Source organism: Lithohypha guttulata, assembly GCF_036872675.1.
Source record: "Lithohypha guttulata strain CCFEE 5908 chromosome Unknown scaffold_4, whole genome shotgun sequence".
Taxonomy (NCBI): Eukaryota; Fungi; Ascomycota; class Eurotiomycetes; order Chaetothyriales; family Trichomeriaceae; genus Lithohypha; species Lithohypha guttulata.
This window is the reverse complement of record NW_027042753.1, coordinates 1,425,692-1,445,731: the sequence shown is the minus strand read 5'-3', so window position 1 is coordinate 1,445,731 and position 20,040 is coordinate 1,425,692. Positions and strand designations below refer to the sequence as shown.

Below are 20,040 nucleotides of genomic sequence, written 5' to 3'. Positions count from 1 at the left end.
TTCAAGTCGTTCTTATGCGCCGCCTGTGAGCAGCTCGTCAACATATTCCATACCGACTTGAAGAAGGATTCACGTCAATTGCTGTCGCTTCCGGTCAGCGACTGTACTCGTGTAACTGCTAAATACTGCAAAAATGGCAAGTACAATGATGGTAAACGGACATGTTGCAATACCTGGACCACCCGTTGACACTGATCTAAGTCCCCCACCTCCTCCCTCAGACCTGGCTCCTCCGCCGCCGCCGACAGAAGATGTCGCGCCCCCTCCACCATCAGATCTGCCGCCTCCACCCCCAGTTGAAACTACGGAGGAAGACACAAGCCTCAATCTAGGCCCACCAAAGAAAGTCAAGAAAGGATGGGGCTCGAAGCCCAAGTCGCAACCATTAAGCGTTGAGGAACTGGTAAAAGCAAAGCGCGAGGCTGATGCTGCTGCCGCGAAGCCGAAATTCCTGTCGAAAGCTCAACGTGAAAAGCTGGCTCTCGAAAAGAGGCAGCAGGAGGTAGAGCAGCAAAAGTCTGTCACCAATGGCGTAACTAATGGCCATGCTCCTTCTGACTCGAGAATGGATATAGATGTCAAGGAGGATAGAGCACCGGTACCTTCCGGTCCGCGATCACAACGCAATGGTGGTCCACCCACTGGTCCAAGTTCTATGCGCTCAAGAGACGGTCCCAATAGAGGTTACGATATGTCTCCTCCTCCTGCACCCAAGCCTATAGCCTTCGGTACTTCAGATTCTAAAGAGTCCCGAGGACAAAAGCGTAAGGTCGACGACGAAGACTCACAAGCAGAATTACTGCGGAAAAGATATATGGGTCAGGCTACAAACGTATCCAAGTTCTCGGCACAGAAGAAACGAAACAGAACCACGGACAAGAAGTTTAACTTCGAGTGGAACACCGAGGAAGACACAACACCTGACTACGATCCTCTCTACCGAACTCGTGCTGATGTCGGGCTAGGCTTTGGACGAGGTCGTGTGGCGGGCTACGACGATACAAAAGCTGAGGAAGCAGCCAAGAAGTATGCCGCTGCAATTGCTGCTCGTGACAAGGAGGCTGGCAATACTCGCGCACAGGAGATTCTAGACATGGAGCGACGCCGCAGAGAAGAAGGAAGCCGCACAGCCATCGATAAGCACTGGTCTGAAAAACGACTGGACCAGATGCGCGAACGAGATTGGCGTATCTTCAAAGAGGACTTCAATATCGCAACCAAAGGTGGTGGTCTTCCGAACCCGATGCGTAACTGGGCAGAGTCCGGCCTGCCAAAGCGTCTCCTCGAGCTTGTCGACCAGGTCGGTTACACAGAGCCTAGCGCGGTACAAAGAGCTGCCATTCCTATTGCCCTCCAAGCTCGAGATCTCATTGGTGTGGCTGTGACCGGTTCTGGTAAAACAGCCTCCTTCCTCCTGCCCCTCCTAGTCTACATTGACGGTTTACCACGACTCGACGAGTTTGAATGGCGCCGCAACGACGGGCCCTACGCCCTCATCCTTGCCCCGACCCGTGAATTAGCCCAACAAATAGAGACCGAAGCCCGCAAATTCGCCGGTCCGCTCGGCTACAACGTTGTTTCCATTGTTGGTGGTCACTCAATTGAAGAGCAAGCTTACAACCTGCGTAACGGTGCTGAGATAGTGATAGCCACTCCTGGTCGGTTGGTCGACTGTATCGAGCGTCGCATACTGGTCCTGTCACAATGTTGCTATGTCGTCATGGATGAAGCCGACCGCATGATCGACCTGGGCTTTGAGGAGCCTGTCAACAAGATTCTCGATGCCTTACCAGTTTCCAATGAGAAGCCCGACACGGAAGAAGCAGAAGACGCTAAGACCATGACCATGCAGTTGGGTGGCTCTACCAGGTATAGACAAACGATGATGTACAGTGCCACTATGCCAGTCGCGGTCGAACGTATAGCAAGGAAATACCTCCGTCGCCCAGCTACAGTCACGATCGGTAACGTAGGTGAAGCAGTTGACACAGTCGAGCAGAGAGTTGAGTTCGTCGGGGGTGAAGACAAGCGCAAGAAGCGCCTTGCAGAAGTTCTACGCAGCGGTGAATTCAAGGCACCAATCATCGTCTTCGTCAACATCAAGAGGAATTGTGATGCTGTCGCACGAGATATCAAGCACATGGGCTTCAGCTCTGTTACGCTTCACGGTAGCAAGACGCAGGAACAGCGAGAAGCCGCACTGCTCTCTGTACGCAATGGTCAAACAGACGTCCTTGTCGCTACCGATCTTGCTGGTCGTGGTATCGATGTCGCCGACGTCAGTCTGGTCGTCAACTTCAACATGGCCAATAACATCGAAAGCTATACGCATCGTATCGGTCGTACAGGTCGTGCAGGCAAGAGTGGTGTCGCACTTACCTTCTTGGGGCCTGAAGATAACGACGTACTCTACGACCTGAAGCAGATGCTGATGAAGAGTCCATTGTCACGTGTACCCGAAGAGTTGAGAAAACACGAAGCTGCACAGCAGAAGAAGAGTACCTTGCCTGGTGGTTCAGCAGGGAAGAAGACCGCAAGCGATGAGAGTGGTGGCTTTAGCAGCAAGGGAGCTCAGACCTGGATGTCATAGAGTGAGTAGTTCATGAAATCCCAAGACGTGTGAAGTCCGTTTTGAGGCGCTGTCTGCGGCCTGCATAAAAGTCAAAAGATTTGTATAAGTTCAAGAAATATGCCTGTCTCGCACTAGCTCATAATTATGTGAGCCGCTAGTACCTGCATGTGCAACGCATTATTGACAAAGCAATTCTGACAATTTGTCACAACGTGGTTGAGGGGAAATGTATTATGGAGGAATTGCACCTACCTAATGTTAAAAGGGATTTCATCCTAGGGAAGGAGCTGTCTAGATGTTCGGTTGATTCCACATGACGTTATGGTGAACCAAGTCTTCAGAACTCTTTCGATATATTTATACCCGCAGTGTCCCACAGTTTCGAGTTTCCTGCACTGACAAGCAAAAGACTGTAGCATCAAGGAACCACACCATCAACCGTCACAATGAGCTCTCAAGGCAACTTCCCTCTCGGTGGCTCCGAGGTATCTGACAGCCGAGCGACGGCAACATGCTACTGCGGCACGGTACAGCTCGAATTCGTAAGCATTCTCCTACCACACTCGACGTGAAAACCCTTTAGTTTCCCACTAACTTTGAGTCCTAGCCTACCGAAGGTGAAGACTTCGTCGACTCCTTCATCTGCAACTGCACCGACTGCCGCAAAATCACAGCCTCAATGTTCGCCTCCAACTTCATCGTCAACGACAGCGCCGTCAAACACCTCAAGGGTCAAGACAAGCTCACCAAATTCAGCCAGAACAAGACAATCGCCACTGGAAACACAATGTCAAACTACTTTTGCAGTGTGTGTGGGACGCTGATGTATCGAGTGTCGACGGGCTTTCCGGGCAAGTTTGTTATGAGGATTGGTACTGTGGATGATTTTAGTTTGCATGCGACGAAGTTGAAGCCCAGGATTGAACAGTTTGGTAGGGATCGGGTAGATTGGTTGCATGGGGGTGAGGGTGTGAAGCAGGTGGAAGATAATTACTATACCGGATAGTCTTTGGCTGGGCTTTGACTACGACAGAGGTGAGAGGAATTACACCCCACATCTCTAGCACAGTCTCTTTGCTGAGGAGATACGTGCCACGAAAAGGACAAGCATACAAGCATGGAACGATAGTATTGCTCCAATTGATACCCAACCCACAACGCTTCTTCTGCCTCACCTCATTTTCTGTAAGCAAGATATCGGGATGACATAGGATTTGGACACACACAACCTCGAGACATAGGTCGCTAGCTAGTACAAAATGCTGAGCTCGAAAGGGCTCTTCCAAGCACGTGACTCGCGCACGAAGCTCGAGCATGAACGACAAGTTATTCGGAAGATGCCGTCGTGCTCATTCCAATGGTTGATGTGATAGCAGCTCTGCACACACTGCCGACGTGTTGCCTGGCAGGGAGTTCTGCCCCATGCTCAATGGCTGTCATCAACAACCAGGTTCAGCATATCCCTATCTCGCTTGTCACGCGATGATCATCTTCAATATCAATCTGGTGGCTTGAGTATTTCCGGCAGCAAGTGTGCATGCTGTTCATGGGAGATCTCAAATTGTGATTGCACCTTTTGCGAGCCGTTCAGAAGCGCGACCTACGGGTCTTCGCTCGATAACTGGGGTGACTACACCAATCGGATGTTGGTGATCTGACGACCAGGTTGCGACTAGTTAGGTGCAGGAAACGCGGCACGAAAACATGCTGCAAATGACACGAAAGCAAGTCGTGCATCGCGGAGAGGTTTCGTTATGAGCTGTAAGATACACATTAAGCTTTTTGGTGAAGGTCGAAGCAACGCGCTTGCTTTGGATAATCCACCTGCAATTGCTGATTCGCGAGATGGCCCACTGTGGTTGCCAATCACAATGTCGACCACACACACCAGCGCTTAATGGCCAGTGAATCATGCTTTCCCTTCGTCTTCTACGCGCCCTTTCGCCAGGAGTTTGTGTAAGAGACTATGCGGCGCTCAACAAACATCCAATCAATGTCTACTCTATGCCGCTACGACAAAAATACAATCCATCACTCCAGGTTTCACCAGCGGCCAAAGATGCCATGGCCGTTTTCTGCGGCTCAGGTCAAAGATAGCTCTGTCTATGGCGAATATGGCTAGTCGCTACCTCGATCTTCCTCTTCAAACCCAGCAAGCAAGCATACTGCTATCTTAAGTAGGTACGAAACTGTGCAACCTGATATTGACCTCGTTCATCCGTGTTTCATGGCCTCATTCATCTCCTTGACCAGTTCATGTTGAAGATTTCTTTTGTCCATCCGGCATTTGTGCTCCTAGTGTTTCAGGGGCTTTGATCAACTATTGACATACACGATACACTCACTCATTAACCGTGCTGCCTGGCCTTCGACAGTGAGGCTGGTTCCTTTTGTTCTAATCCTTGGCCGGGTCACCCACGAAGCACTGTCCCAATTTTAATCACGGCCATGGCTGCCATTTTGAATGGATTTCTACCAGTAAGAAGGAGGGACCAATTCGCTCAAGAGAAGATCTTAAATACGAGATGGGGTGATGCCACGATCAGTGCACCCATTCATGGAGGATGGAACGACAATCCCATTTCACAACAAGAGAGTCCAAATCCTGACCAGGACCTGCCACTAACACCCCCGCAAATTCAGAACGAACGAGAAGGCGTCTACATCATTCGTGACGGTGACGATGCTCATTCACAGCAAGACTGGGACGACGAGACCACCACCAAAGTCAGAGACAACTTCACCATAACTATTCCCTTGCCATGGAAGAAGAAGATGAAACAGAACCGAAGATCGATTGGCAGCAATGTTCTCAAGCCTCAAGGGACATTCATACAGAGGATAGAGCCTATGCCACTCCTAGCCACAGCCGAAGCTGCAGCCACCATCCCTCTACCCGACAGTCGTGTGTCCAGTCCTATCGGTCGATCAACGACCACTTCTCCAGTTCTCTCCTTCCGTAGTCGACTAGCAAGTCCTAGCATGGGCGACATTCTCAGCCCGGTTGCAGAAGGATTTGCAAAAGATGGACCAAGCACAAGTTCACGACCCACTCCTGTCCTCTCCACCCTTCAGTCTGCCGAGACTGTCCCAGTAGAACGACCATCAACAGCATCTTCCACACGATCAAACCCGCCGAGACGCTCTTCCTTGACCTCTCATCACTCCGATGGTATCGCCGCGGCAACAATGACCTCACAAGCAACGATGGAAGACTACTCATCGGACGTGCAGAGACCACCATCTCGTGGTATTGGTGCGACAGCACACATGCGAGCATCATCTCATGTATCGCGACCCAACTCTAGAGGCCCGAGGGCACCATCAGTAGAACGATTCACCCGCAGAGCACCTTCAGTAGAACCAGTGAGTGAACTCGCTGAACCTCCAGCTATCGACCCAACCCCAGTCTTTCAAGGTGTGCTGAACCTTGAGCCACTCCGTCGCCGAGCACCGTCAGTCGAGCCGCTACGCAGAAGAGCACCTTCACTGGAGCCTCACGCTCGACGAGCACCATCCATCGAACCAGTTCCTAGGAGAGCTCCCCCAGCAGATCCATTCACCAGACGAGCTCCATCAGTCGAGACTATTAGCACTAGGCGCGCACTGTCGCGAGAACCCCGTGGAAGAAGAGCTCTCTCCATCGAGCCCCGACCTCGAGTACGGTTTCATTCAGAGGCAGCACCTAAACCCGCTCGCCGTCATGATTCTTTCTCGAGCAATGACGGCTCAATCGATTCTGAGTCCGACAATGCTGGACTTCTGGAGACAGATAACGCCCTGCCCAATACTGTACGATTCGATCGTGACTACAAATCTGTACGCAAACCAATACGTCGCCGCAGTATCGCGTCTCCCATCTCTTCTCCCACGTCTGCGGCATTCGGCATCACGGAAGTTGTTGTTCCTTCTCCCTACAACTCTCTTTCGGCTCAAGTAGGTGTTGAGCCTGCCACACAATCCTCAATTCCGCAGCGTAACGCCCCTCGCAATAGGTCTAAATCACGAACTCGAGGACTTTATGCAGACATGCATGATGACTTTCGCCTCCTTGCTCGAGACGTAGCCATGAGCACGACCACGCCTGCTGCTGTCACGTCTCCATCCCTGACAGATGCCTCTGCCGCTATCTTGCCACAGTATGGCCACAATGTCCTCAATGCAGCAAACCTACGCACGCCATCTCCAGCACTAACATCAAATCCACCTACGTCACTCTCTTCCGGCATCGCAGTAGCAGCGGCCCTCCGCATTCAGCCTGAACCACAAGGCTACTCCTCTGACTCCTCTCTCACTGCCCTACCTTCCGTCTCGCATGCCGGTCACCCTTCAACGGTCCAGCAACAGGCCGACAATGCCAACGGCAAAGCAGTCCTCGCAGCCATGGCTAGGGAGCGCAAAGATCAGCTGAGACGAGAGGAACGCGAGCGAGCACGCGAGAAAGTAGCAAGGAAGCTGGAACACGAACGAGAAAGGGTCCTCGCGAACAGCGTCTTCAGTGACACAGAAAGCGTAGCGAGCGGCAGTATGAGTGGTAGTGAGAAAACAAGGCGAGTGTATGGCGGCAGCGTAGGGAGTGAAGCTGAGTGGCAGAGTCTGGCTATCAAGAACAAGACTTTGGTTCCCAATGCTGAAGACATTTGGGGGTGAGGTGTACTTTGCACTTGTCTTTTTGGTTTTAATGGTAACGAATCTCTTTGAGTATTCTGTACAGGGTAGACAGGTTCGTCTCAATTCACACAGGCTGGCAGGCTTTTAAGGACGGGAATGCATTCTGTAGCCTTTATAGAGTGGTGGAAATACGAACTCACTTTAGAATTCATCAAAAGTTCCTCCAATTTGTGCTTTTGCGGGTTTCTTGATTTGCCCAACTTTACCTTTTCCACTTCCTTTGAGCCTACTCGTGTGGGCGAAGACATTCACTGCAATACTCAGACCTCTGCGAAGCAGACTCACCATAATTGTGTTGCGACTTCACCTATGAATCTCCTGCATACATTGAGATAATCTGAAAGACAGGAAGAACAGTTTCGATTTTTCTTTGTATTAATCAAACAACCTCAAAGAAAGCTCAACAAACATTTCTAAACAACCCTTCAAACAATACAGCCATTACCATGTCTCTCATCTCCCAGTACTCGTTCGAAGAGAATCGTCAGTACACCACAAGAGGCAGTCGACTCAGAAGACGATCGTGGATGTTCAGCCGTCACATGCCACTCGAAGGAGATGAACTCCCAAATGGTCATGCAAGCGAACTACCCACGACCGTCCTTTGAGTCACTGCCTCTTGTGTGACGACGTGCTTTTCTCTCTCTTCAGCCATACCCAAACTCGACTTCCATGTCTCCTATTCATGTTTAGCCTTGCGCAACCGATAATAACTTTTTCAATCGTCCTTCGCTTCCCGATGGTTTCGCTTTAGGCACTACTCCCATCCACTTTTGAACCCTGTCCTCCTTCCTGATCATTCATATTCCCTTTTCAGGACTCTGCTCTTTCTTCGACATATGCTAATCCTCCCTCCGATCCTTTGTCTTCGATCGTGTATTTCCACCTCGAGTCCCCTTCGGCTCGCGAGCGATTAAGCCACACATAGATGTGATGTGTGTGTTCTCGCCACATTTAATGCATCGACTCTCGCTTTGCCATTTCTGTCGTTGTTCGAGCGATGGGATATTTGAAGGTGGTGGGCTTGCGCGGGAGGAGGTTGGGGAGGGTGTAGATGGTGTATGTTTTGGTGTAGAGACAGTGACCTCGGCCTTCGCATCGTTGGCATTTTCTTTGGCCTCAGTTGGGATATCGGCCTTGCCCTTCTCTTGCTCAGACTCTTTACTCAGAAGGAGGCCGGTCGCAATTTGAGATGGCTCTCTCGGTCGCTCTTCCGGCTTTGGAAACTTGAAGGGAGCCGTGGGACCGAAAGAAAATTGTAGTGGCTTAGCTGGAGCCAGGGAGCTGAATGGGTTAGCGGAGGGTAGCTCAGCCTGACTCAACGGGGTTGGTTGCGAAGCCTGTGGAGGGGGCTCAGCAAAATTGAAGACGTTGGCTGAAGCTTTGACAGCAGGAGCCCGTTTGTTGGAGGATGATATAGGCCGAGTCATCTGCACGCAAGCCGATCGTTTCTTCGTTATCGCCTTGGGTGTGCGATGTGTCAATTTGAACAACACGGCTTCCATCTGTCGATCGGCCGCTTCCTTCTGTTTGTCCACCGCTTCAGTGGAGACATTGGAGTCCAATGCTGGGTTGGCGTTGAAATTGAAAGAGCCAGTAGTAATAGCTGCGACCGGCTGGACTGGCATCACGGGTGCTGATTTTTGAACCTGGTCGCTCTCAACAGCAGTTGCATCCTCGTTGTTGGAGTCTTTTGCGTCTGCTGCCGTCGATGGCGACGATGCATCTTCAGATTGAAGGTTCTGGTCATCGCTCTGTGGCGTGCTAACTACACTGCTGGCGGACTCTGCTTGGGCGGGCTCTTCTGGACTCGCACCCTCGCATGATACAAGCTCTTCTGCTACTGCAGGCTCATCAGCAGACCGAGGTTCTGGGGGTGATGAAGTAGCTTCAGACTCATCTTCTGTGAAGTCTGGTAACGAAGTTGCTACTGCTGTTTCGTAGACAACCTCTTCAGATGGAGATTCTGTCGTCTCCTCTGCACCGAACTTTTCGTTCACAGCATCTTCCAACACTTTCTTGACGTATTGTGGATCGAGGATAGGGTAGACAGATAGATCGTCGTCAGAGATGGTGATGTGTGTATCTTTGATCAAAGACGAGATAGCCTCTGATACGAGTTCATCGCGGGGATCAATATTGGCGAGCACAGGAAGTAGCAAGTCACCATCTGGGACGCTGGCAGAGTCTTGTGTATCAGGATTGTCTGCAGGCAGAGGTGGTGTTGGTGTTGCTTGTTCATCATCCTCGTCACGTTTCGTGATGATGTTGATACCTTCATCGTCGTCATCCTCATCTGCCGCAAAGATTTCCGTATCCGGTTCTACGCCATAATCGTTGTCGCCTACAGCAGCCGGCCTAACAGCATTTGGAAGATGAGTGTTGTCAGTGTCGGAGGTGGCGGAAGGCTGATCGTCACCAAGTGATGTGAAAGGGGAACCCTCTGCAAATTGAACGTCTTCGTCATCGTCAGGATTGAATCAATCCCATACAGCAGCACGATGCTCGTCTCCTTCGGTCGCTGGGCCATTTGTAAGCTCTAACAGACGACGCATTCCTGGCCTTGGGTTTCTACTTAGAACTAAGGCTTGCGATGACGAATTTTGTTCCCTAAGTTGTCTCTCAGCCTCCTGAAGTTGAGCCGTGAGTGAGATGACATCCTCTCGTGCATCCTCGAGTTCGTCTTCGAGTTCATGTTCAGTTTGTCTATGCCACGCGTTCGACTGGTGAAGTCCGCGTAATCCTCGAAGGAGAGCCCAAGTTTTAACCTTGTTATCTTTCAAAAGATTACGGACTTGAGTCTGGCTGGCTTGCAATGCTTGGAGGTAAATACTTTTCTCTTCCTCGCTCCTCCAATATAACTTTAGCAGTGGTATGATGCCACAAAGGACGAGAAGAACGGGTACGCAGTACAAGGTGTATAGTAGGATGACACCGGTGAGTACTGATTGCGTGGACAGATTGCGTATGCGACTTAGAGCCTCCATGATCTCTTCCCATGATGGGCCGTTCATTGGAGGTTCGTAAACAACAAGGTCTTTCGTAATAGGCGCTGGACACTTTCCATTTGTCCCCACAAACACTGAAACAAGAACAGACCGGTTGTCTTCGGAGATGTGAGGAGGTGTGGGAGGTTGTTGGACCAGAGAGACGTTGACCGCAGGAGCCGGGAGAAGATTTGTCCAGGTTTCGGTTGCAAACACTGGTTGGATGTATGTATCATAGAGGATTTTGAAGGAAGATGGAGGTGTGTAGAGAACGAGGCCGGCTGACTCAGCCTGTTGACCTATGATGATGCCAGCGAGGAGAGTGCTGACCAGAGTGACCGCCTTGAGCGCGGTAGTTGTGAGGAAGTGCATTGTGATCCTGTAGGATGAGGTGAATGCGTGTGTGGGTTTGAAGGTTCTCGAGAAGTGAGTATTGGGACAAGTTCACAATCGGTAATCTTTGATTTGAATAATAGACAGAGAAGGGTTGTGGAAATTGAAAGAAGACAAGGAAGGAAGTACGCCAAAACTTCTTTGAAGGGGAGACGAAACCATTGCGGGGCAGACCAGGCTCAAGTGACAGCAGCATAGTGCCAGTGAAGTGACAACAAACGCCATGAGTGACACTTCATTCCTGGTGGCCTGGGGAGTACCTTCACTACTTCACTCCTGAGTTATCACAGCCGCTGTTTGCACTTTCACTTACCAGAGTAGCAAAGCACAAACGTGTTTCCTCTGAATTGCTAGCTCGGTATCACAAGCTCAGTGTCTGCACTCATAGTGAAAACTTGTCCGCAAGCTGTTTTCGTGTCGATCAGCTGTCAAGATCTTTGTACATGTACGTACCATGTTTGCTTGTCCGTAAAGAGTTCTGTTACAGGTCGCCTGTAACCTGCCTTCGCAGTCTGGCACCTTTGACCTGGAGTGTTTACACACCTGAATATGTAGAATGCAACCTATGTCATGCTACATACGCGCTGGCTGATACAGTACCAGCTTGATGTAACACCAGTCTTTCACAATCCGAAATGGGGTATCTGAAGATACAGGCTCAACCGCGTCAACATCCACAATTTGGTCGAACGCCCTCATCGCAGCAGCAACATCCCGAGTAGTCTGTCCATATGCAGGTACGGCCTCAATCATAAACCCGTCAACAGAAAACGTAGTAGGCTACACGTCTTCCGTATCTGGATCGTATTCTTCGTAGTTGTAGTTCGTGTTGTCATTCGTGAAGAAGCTCAACTAGATAAACCCACTGATAACAAACGCAGAGAGCTTAGGGCAGCAAGCAGCCCGACGATGCCAGACCAAGGAAACGATGAAGTGGCAACTAAGCCGAAAGCAAAGAAACCACGACAACCCAGACCACCTCGAAGAATTTAAGGCCTACGTGGTGAAGCAGTTCCGTCTGTTGTAGACCAAGTTAATAGCACAGAAGTCAACTTGACGTTGGCACGGTTCCTCAATTTGTACCCACAAGCACGAGGACAATTGATGTCAACCATGAGATTGGAACCATTGCCCGCTGAGTACGGATTCTTCGCGCGGCTCTTACAGCCTGAACAATGTACCATGATAGGTGAATCTCGTAGGCCTTCTCGAAGGAGGGGAACCTGGCGCCAGACGACACGAAGCGCAAGTACAGCATCGAAATCGTGAAAGCCTCATAACAAGGACGAAAACAAAGACTGCCTGGGAAATGAGATAGCTTCCACACCTCCTCGAAGAGAGGTTGGATCGGACCTCTGTGGTGTAGTGAAGGTAAGAGAGGCGCGTGCTAGCGCGTCTTTTCGCGTTGCTGGAAGGTCAAGCGAGCGCCAATCATTCTGTTACTGTAGGTCTACTTGACTAAATGCTTGGATAGGAAATTGTGCCAGTTGGGTTGCATGCACGTGGTACGTATACAACGAGAGTCAGGTTGCGGTTACAAGGTGAAAGCATGGCAAGCTGTTGCATGCGTGAGATTCATTGCAGTCTAAAGTCACACAGCCAGATGGTGCAGACAATTACTCGCCTCTATCTGATGGCTCAACATGTGGTATATCTTCAATCCGTATGTGAAATCAGGAAGTCTGGTCCAGGTCCGTCATCTTCGCTTTCAGAAAAACTAGTCTGGTGATGGTCGGACTCTTGACTTGGTTTCCCTTGGGTATCCAGTGCGGCTTTGCTTAGGGACGTTGATTCTCCTGGAATTGCAGGCGCAAGGTATTTCAACGTTGCCTTGAGACTTTCATTGCTGCTTGTGTCTGAGAGAGAACTTTTCGCAGGTGTTCGTAGAGTATCAAAGGCGTTCTTGTCTGGTCCCGCTGTCAGCAGGTCGGCATGGGGTAGATCGCCAATTTCTTCGTCAATGTGGTTGTGATCATTAGTGGTCTGACCATTAAAACTTGTAGGGTCTTGCTGAAATTGTTCGGGCATGAGCAAATCCTTTGCTTGCTGAAAAGCTTCAAGCTCAGTCCCAATAGCACATATGAGCAAATTCCAATTGCGAGATTTCGCCATTTCCAAGTTTGACTGGAGAAAGTGCATAGTTGTGTTCAACGAGCTAACGAGGTCGGATGATAGGCTTGCGTCTCCTGATCTCATCCTGTCTCGCAATCCCTGCTCGAAGTTGTTGACCTTCAGGATACTCTCCTTCCACAACTTGCTGCCTTGAAGCAAAGCATCACGCTCTCGTTCAACATCCATCTGGTGAGCCTTGAGAAGTTCGAGCTCACTAACCCACTGCTCTTTGGCAAGCTGTAACGTGCGTCTTTCTGGCCTCAATGCATACATATCCTGGCTAGGCTCAGCTGAATCAAGATTCTTGCGACCAAGACCTTGCTTGACCGGAGGTCGTCGTAGAAACAATCTGGTGTCCCTCTCAATCGCAGCAAGGGTCCCTTCGTATGAGCTTAACTCGCTCGCAGCAGCATTCTCTATTTGAGTGGCCCTACCAACTAGGTGTCTTTGTTGTGCCTTGAGCTCCATGATACGATTTTCTAGCTCGAGCACCTCTCGTTCAATGGCCGTGGCCTGCTCACGCAAGACACGCGATTCGCTGCCCTTGGCACGTTCGTTCAAGGTCCTGATTTCGTGTTCGATCGCCTCCTTTTGCACCTGAAACTCAGAGACCTTACTTAGTGCCATCTCACGATGAGCCAGCTCGCCTTTAGTGATTGTAAGCTCCTCATCTTTAACTCCTGCAAAGTCTTGCATACTCCTTGCTATGCCTCTCCTGGCACCTTGAAGCGTAATCCGCTGCTTTCGAGGCTGGCGGACCGGAGTCACTTGGAATTGCGGGTGTGCATCGATTGAGAGAAATGAGGAGTGCTCGGCTGTCGACTGTGCTGATGTTGAGCCGTCGTTATGGCGTCCGCTTAGCGCTTGGCTCTGGAAATCGAGTAAGGACTGAATTGTCCTTTGGAGAGTCGCAGCAGCTCTATCTACTGCCAGGTAAGGATCATCGTAGTGAATGATTGACGCGCTCGAAGGCACAGTCTGAACAACTGACTGACTCTGACTCTGATTGTGCTCATTACTACTCCTTCGTGACCTTCTCGACGTGACGCTGCCTGGTCCGTTGCCCGCATGTGTGCTTAATGAGGTTCTCGAATCTATTTCATCGTGGTAGTCGGTGCTTCGTTGCTCATATTGAGGAAAAGGAGTTCGTTTGGTTCCAGGAAATATCCTTTCAACGATAGACTTCTGCATCATACCAGTTCATGAAGTAGTTCGTGACGATCGATGCGTTGGTAGAGCCATCAATGACCTCCTGTACTGCTCTCCTTCCTTCTTTGGTCGTGTGTAAGCCAATATTATGGAAGGAACGATTGTCACATGGCTACTTTCCAACTCCGGTTTGGAATCCAGGCAGAGACTGCAATCTCTCGGCAAACACGACCCTTAGTATACGTCCACAACATTCTTCTTGAGCAGGAATTGGCATCAAAAGTCCTTTTCCCTTGTGGCAGTGTGTTTACTGATAATCGTTCGAGTCGCCGAAGATGTGTACTAAATGTGTACATCGCCAATAAGTTTGCCTTGCAAAAGCAGCACGACCGAATCATTTCATTTGCACAGGATCCCTGCACAACACAGCCCAACTGAAAAATGATGAAACCACAGTTGTTCTCTACTATCTGTGCAGTAGTCTCTCATGCTTTCAGCTAGAAGAAAGTGGGACCGTTAAGGACACTGTATAATCCCCAATCCAGAAGTGCTTGATTCCAGCAAAAGGCCGAGATGCTACCATCACCAAGTGCTTCTTTCACCCTGCCTAGTTCGCATGACAATCTGGAAATCGACTGCAGGCTGTACTTCCCTCGACCAAGGGCTCAGAACCGCGAGGCTGAAGGAGAAACATACGTCAAAGGTTGTGCTATCTTCGCCCATCCATACGCGCCTTTAGGAGGTTGTTATGACGATCCTGTCGTTCAATCTGTGGGCTCGTTACTTCTGAAGCAGGGCTTCTTGCTCACCACATTCAATTTTAGAGGTGCCGACAAATCCCCAGGTCGGACTTCTTGGACGGGAAGGGCTGAGGTTGGTGACTATGTGTCTCTGTACATATTTACATTAGCTTTCCTTAATGCGCCTCACATCGTGGAGCAGATGACTCATGGTTGTCCATTGTTGGTCTTGGGAGGCTACTCTTATGGAAGCATGGTCGCAGCTCATCTACCAGGAATTGACACGATGCTCAAGGCTTTACAGCATGCAGAACTCGGCTCCGCTACGCACGAGATCAAACAAAGAGCGAACGAGCTTGCCCAAACCTTTCTTGACTATTGTGAGGCACAGCGAGACGTGAGGCTTTCGAGCAATAAAGCTCATAACGAGCCTTCTCTGCAGGGCACAACTTTCGGCGGCTATGAATCACCTGCTGCAGCTCAGAAGATCACGAGAGACGCACAACGTGGTATGAGCCTTGATGTTGATAGAGTCCGACATAGTATTGACAAAATCCGACACAAGATTAGGAACGAATCGACCACTTCCCGAGCAAATGATCCCAAACAGCAATCCGATAGAACGAGGTCGGTTGTGCCTTCAGTGGCATATCTCTTGATCTCTCCCCTATTAGGTCCCATCTTGGGCTTCGCGTCTGGTTTTTCATCTCCCAGATTCGATCCACAGGACAAGAAATTGAGTGCCATAATTGGCAGTCATACCACAGACACTCGGCAGGCCTTGAGTAGTGTACCGAGCCTGGTTGTGTTTGGAAGTGCTGACCACTTCACATCTTCGAGGAAGGCTAGAAACTGGTGCCAGGCGATCAAAGAAAAACCCGGGTCGAAGCTACAGTTTCATGAGGTTGCGGAAGCTGGTCACTTTTGGCATGATGAAAACATCGGATCTATGATGAGGAAACTGGCAGCAGACTGGCTCCAGGCTATACTCGAACAGCAGCGAACAGCTCTTGGCTGAGCAATGAAATATTCAAATATACGACGCAGTATCATGTTAACGGATGTGTTTGGATATCCTTTGCCACAAGCGAATCTCGCATCAGCACGTACCTACTCCAACTTGAGCAAACATGTAGCCAATTGTCCTGTTGCTTCAGGACATTCGCCACAAGAAACAAATACACTGCAGCAGGACATCTGCAGCCTCAGAGTTGCAGCATTAGTCAATAGCCATCAGACATCAGACCACAGACAGTGGACACATGAGTATTCTGCAGGCGACATATCCTCCGCTACGGGACCTACGTCTCGCTGAGCCATCAGACATCATTCGAATGGGCACACTGATGTACGCCGCCTTTGCTTCAGAACCGATGTTCAACTACCTCCGTCCCAAACACGCGAGTGTGGTGCAATATGCTCTACAGTTTCACCGCGAATACAGCAGGGCCATGATAGAGAATCCCAACACCAAAATAGTCATGGTAGTAGAGGACAAGTACAACCCAAAGGAACAGAACTATCTCAAGACCGATATCTCTACGAAAGACACTTGGTCGAGCACTCAACCAACACCGAAGGAGGGTAACCCCGTCGTCGTGGGACTGGCATGCTGGTCCTTCACGCACGGCAGGGATGCTCCGCCCATTGGTCAGCACCAAATACGTGCAAAAGCTTTCAACGACGATACTTGGCCCGAATTCGGCTCACTTCAAGTTCCGGGAGATTACGATCACGAGGAGCACTGGAAGCTCTACGAGACTAGCAAGGATAGCATGCGCCGTGCGCGTATTGACGATTGCGGCATGACTCTTGAGATGTTGGCTGTACATCCAGCTTACCAAAGGACAGGACACGCTACGACACTACTGAATTGGGGAAAAGATTTGGCTCAGAAACTGAACGTTAACATGGTTGTTTAGGCTACAGAGGCAGGCAAAGGAGTTTACGAGAAGGTTGGCTGCCAATTGCTGGATGAGTTCCGCCTGATTGGTGATGAGGTATCTCCACGAGGTGCATCAGGATATTTGTTGAAGTATGTTAGCAAGAAGGGGCAGGGGAGTGATAGTGGCGGTACGTAAATTCACCCAGGTCGCATCTGCATACACTGGGACCTGAAACGGGTCCTTGAGATACTTGACCTATGGCAGTCGCGTCGCAAAACCAGAAGCAAATCATGTTTGCTACTCTCTCTCAAAGACTCCAATACAGATACTTCCTCAAAATCACATTCGCTGAATCCCATCCATACAAGCTATTCCTTACTACTCTCCGTAATATCCTCAACAATCTGATCCACCCTCACCTTCGCCTCCTGCACCAGCGTCCCCATCGGCTCAACCCGCTCCTCCTTCCGATTCAGAAAACTCAAATACGTCTGCCACACCACCGCAAAAACACCACTAAAAGCAAATCTCAAATGTGCCGGTATCACCGTGAAATTCAGCGCCGTCACGGCAGGCCAGAACTTTGCGGAACTGATCACGCTCTCGGGTACTGCGCCTTTTAGTCGTTCGATGATCTGTGGTAGTGTCGCACCAGCTAGGAATGCCTGCATCCCGAAGAAGTAGCTGTTGAAGAGCGGCGCGAAGAAGAATTGCTGAATTAGGACTTTAATGGTGATGGAAACAGCAGTCGAACCGTAGTTAAAATGGCTTCCGAGAAACAAAAACCATTTGTACCCTGGGATACTGGCTACAGCGCCGACAGTCAGCATACGTAGCGTCCGCTTGCCGTCGTAGGGTTCGCGGCCAATTTCCTGTGCTAGTAGATCGCCGCATAGATATGTCGTAAGCGAGGTTGCGAGAGTGGTGGTCAGCGGCCTACGACGCTGCATCCGGCTGAACCAGCCTAGGAAATTCTTCATGGGACCGAGGCGGTGGTACCATAGTGGTGAGGGGACGTCGAGGATGATTGAGGCATCTTTTGAGTGTGGGACTTCTGTTACGATCTGGTTGGGTGTGTGAGGTGTCTTTTGGAGTTCCGAGGTCTTGATTTGTTCTTTGGTCATTACTGTGCGATGGAATGGACGCCGTTCGAGGCGTGCACGAGGACGTGCTGCTGTTCTGTAGGGGACGCTCGCTCGGAGCGCAGAGCGTGGTGAAGACATGAGTCTGGTTTCCTAGGACATGGTACCTGGAGTTCCAGGAATTGACTGTTCAGCAAGTCTACGGAGCCGACAGTCGCGACAAGCAGCCAGCACAAAAGGCTTGTTCGTTAGCATCAAAAGTATCAATCTTTGAGTAAGAGTAATGGTGTCTTGGTAAGGTAGCAAACTGGAGCTGGAGATGATGTCAATCTGCTTGCCTGGTTCGAGACGAGTCCCTCGGCTCCAAGCCGATTGGCTGCTCCGCGTCCTTTTGTTCGATCGTAACTTTAGGCACCGAAAGCCTAGTCGAGAAGCCTAAAAGTCCAGCTTGCGAGCACATTGAGGGCTTGTTCCGAGGAGGTTAAAAGGCTTGCATCTGGTGTAGCATGACATACCGAAGCTTGAGGAATATGATGTATGTCTCGAGATGTGATCGAGATATTTTGGTAGATGGTCACTGGAGCAAAGTCGAGCTCATACAAAGTGGAGCTACAATAGATGTCCTTTCATCCCGCTGCTAAGAGGCCGCATATAAATGAGCTCATCAGAGACTCGGTGTCCTAAAGCCCACACGGCTTTCAAGATCTATTCGCTGGAGTGAACTTGATCATCAGCGGCTGTAACTCCCATAAGATGTAGAACCTCGCATTATCTACCCAGTCATCTTGTCCTCCTTCAAGCTTCATATCAAAGTGCCATAACAGCTTTGCTGTGACGAGTCGTGCCTCAGCGAGAGCAAGAAGTTTGCCTATACAATTCCTCGGACCAAGACTGAAGGGTCTGAGGACTTCGTCCGTGGATAGACCATATGGTCCTTCTTCTTTGACTTCTGGCCCTAACCATCTCTCGGGTCTGAACTCTTTTGCTCGGTGGAAGAATCGTTCAGATCGACCCATAAACCACTGTCCCATTGAGACATAAGTGCCGCCTGGTATCACTTCGCCATCGATGACGTGACCTGCCGGGGGTGTTACACGAGGTGTGATGAAGCTGGCGACTGGAAAGATGCGCAGGGACTCATCAATTGTGGCTTTCAGGTACGGCATGTTCGATACGGCCTTGATTGTGATGTCTTCTGGTGAAACAAAAGTATCTCGTATTTCACTCCTCAGTCTTGCCATGACTTGTGGTGTCTTGCACAAATGGTAAAGTGTTGCGCTGAGACAGGTACTGGTCGTTTCTGCACCACCTCCGACGATAAGGACTGAGTTAGCAGTAATCTCGGCGTCGGTCAATCTGTCCCATCCCTTCATCTCCCTCAACATCAAACCAATGATATCAGGCCGCTTCATACTTGCATTCTTCTTTGAGCCAGCCTCAGAGTTTGTACTCTCCTCCTTCTCTCGCGCCAGTCGTTGGTTCACAGCATCAGTAGCTGTGTTGAAGAAATTTTCCCTGTCCGCCATCTTGTCTTTAGGTATCAATGGCGCCAACCACTTCATACGAAAGCCAAATCGTACGAATTGATTCAACGTAGCTGTGGTCTTGAGCACGCTCAGAAGGAAGCTGGGCCAGGGATGCATACGCCTCTTCTCTAAGCACAAAAACTCCTGGTCGAGCGCCAACTGACCGATAACGTCGTTGAGCGTCCACAGTAACCAGTCGACCATGTTCTGAGGGCCTTCGGAACTGGCCTCGGTAAGTTGGCTGCACAGCAAGTCCGTGTAGTGCTGTAGGACAGGCTCGACTTCTGCAATACTAGAGTTGAGGAAAGCGGGGCCAGTGAGTCGTCGCAGTCGTGCATGTTCTGTATCGGGCGCTGTGATCATACTTCCTGGAAGTCTTGCTTCCTCATCTTGAGGTGGAAAGTGGAACTGTGTCTTCTGGAGCTGTGGTCGAGAATTGTAGATCTGGGGCCACGCTTCAGGAGATGTAAATGACAGTTCATCTGGCGCTATTCGGACTGTAGCACCGTAATCGGAGTGTATGGCGGTGATATACTTGTATAGGTCGCCACGAGCATGGTGCTGTTCTTCGTTAGCTAAAGATGTCGACCCAACTATATCTGTCGCTATGTTCTCGAAGTACAACAATCTCAAGATCAATCACTTACATATGAAGCTGGTAGACGAGATGCTCGCCATAGGAGCGGACCAGGATACTTGCAGAGTGGGTGTAAAGGAGATACGTTGTACAGTGTTTTCAACACTAACAAGCCAGTACACTAAAATCAGTCAGCACAAGCGTCTATGCTCGACACGCTGCATACTCACTACCGATATAAAACTGATCCAAATCACGAAAGAAAAGATTGCAAGGTCAATAGCATCGTCGACGCTGACTGCCATAGTGGAATACATGTGGCTCGAAGTGCTGCAACATCAAGCG

General features: G+C 50.1%; 9 protein-coding genes across 9 annotated transcripts; 5 read left to right on the top strand and 4 right to left on the bottom strand.

Annotated features, from left to right (window-relative positions):
- Positions 1-133: 133 nt before the first annotated feature.
- Positions 134-2,590, top strand: PRP28 (mRNA splicing protein prp28; the record flags this gene model as incomplete). Its single annotated transcript, XM_064900015.1, has 1 exon — positions 134-2,590. The coding sequence occupies one exon, from the start codon at positions 134-136 to the stop codon at positions 2,588-2,590; it is 2,457 nt and encodes an 818-aa protein (XP_064753327.1).
- Positions 2,591-3,018: 428 nt separating this feature from the next.
- On the top strand, positions 3,019-3,578 carry LTR64_005676 (uncharacterized protein; the record flags this gene model as incomplete). Its single annotated transcript, XM_064900014.1, has 2 exons — positions 3,019-3,114; positions 3,180-3,578. 2 exons carry the CDS (start codon positions 3,019-3,021, stop codon positions 3,576-3,578), a joined length of 495 nt encoding a protein of 164 aa, XP_064753326.1.
- A 1,442-nt stretch (positions 3,579-5,020) lies between these two features.
- On the top strand, positions 5,021-7,222 carry LTR64_005675 (uncharacterized protein; the record flags this gene model as incomplete). The annotated part of the gene is made up of 1 exon (XM_064900013.1): positions 5,021-7,222. One exon carries the CDS (start codon positions 5,021-5,023, stop codon positions 7,220-7,222), a length of 2,202 nt encoding a protein of 733 aa, XP_064753325.1.
- Positions 7,223-8,085: 863 nt separating this feature from the next.
- Positions 8,086-10,602, bottom strand: LTR64_005674 (uncharacterized protein; the record flags this gene model as incomplete). The annotated part of the gene is made up of 2 exons (XM_064900012.1): positions 8,086-9,651; positions 9,736-10,602. The coding sequence occupies 2 exons, from the start codon at positions 10,600-10,602 to the stop codon at positions 8,086-8,088; spliced, it is 2,433 nt and encodes an 810-aa protein (XP_064753324.1).
- Positions 10,603-12,279: 1,677 nt separating this feature from the next.
- LTR64_005673 (uncharacterized protein) lies at positions 12,280-13,926 on the bottom strand (the record flags this gene model as incomplete). The annotated part of the gene is made up of 1 exon (XM_064900011.1): positions 12,280-13,926. The coding sequence occupies one exon, from the start codon at positions 13,924-13,926 to the stop codon at positions 12,280-12,282; it is 1,647 nt and encodes a 548-aa protein (XP_064753323.1).
- A 531-nt stretch (positions 13,927-14,457) lies between these two features.
- On the top strand, positions 14,458-15,642 carry LTR64_005672 (uncharacterized protein; the record flags this gene model as incomplete). Its single annotated transcript, XM_064900010.1, has 2 exons — positions 14,458-15,251; positions 15,339-15,642. The coding sequence occupies 2 exons, from the start codon at positions 14,458-14,460 to the stop codon at positions 15,640-15,642; spliced, it is 1,098 nt and encodes a 365-aa protein (XP_064753322.1).
- A 244-nt stretch (positions 15,643-15,886) lies between these two features.
- On the top strand, positions 15,887-16,546 carry LTR64_005671 (uncharacterized protein; the record flags this gene model as incomplete). The annotated part of the gene is made up of 1 exon (XM_064900009.1): positions 15,887-16,546. The coding sequence occupies one exon, from the start codon at positions 15,887-15,889 to the stop codon at positions 16,544-16,546; it is 660 nt and encodes a 219-aa protein (XP_064753321.1).
- Positions 16,547-16,878: 332 nt separating this feature from the next.
- Positions 16,879-17,634, bottom strand: LTR64_005670 (uncharacterized protein; the record flags this gene model as incomplete). The annotated part of the gene is made up of 1 exon (XM_064900008.1): positions 16,879-17,634. One exon carries the CDS (start codon positions 17,632-17,634, stop codon positions 16,879-16,881), a length of 756 nt encoding a protein of 251 aa, XP_064753320.1.
- A 656-nt stretch (positions 17,635-18,290) lies between these two features.
- Positions 18,291-20,000, bottom strand: LTR64_005669 (uncharacterized protein; the record flags this gene model as incomplete). The annotated part of the gene is made up of 3 exons (XM_064900007.1): positions 18,291-19,679; positions 19,766-19,876; positions 19,926-20,000. The coding sequence occupies 3 exons, from the start codon at positions 19,998-20,000 to the stop codon at positions 18,291-18,293; spliced, it is 1,575 nt and encodes a 524-aa protein (XP_064753319.1).
- Between the last annotated feature and the right edge of the window lie 40 nt (positions 20,001-20,040).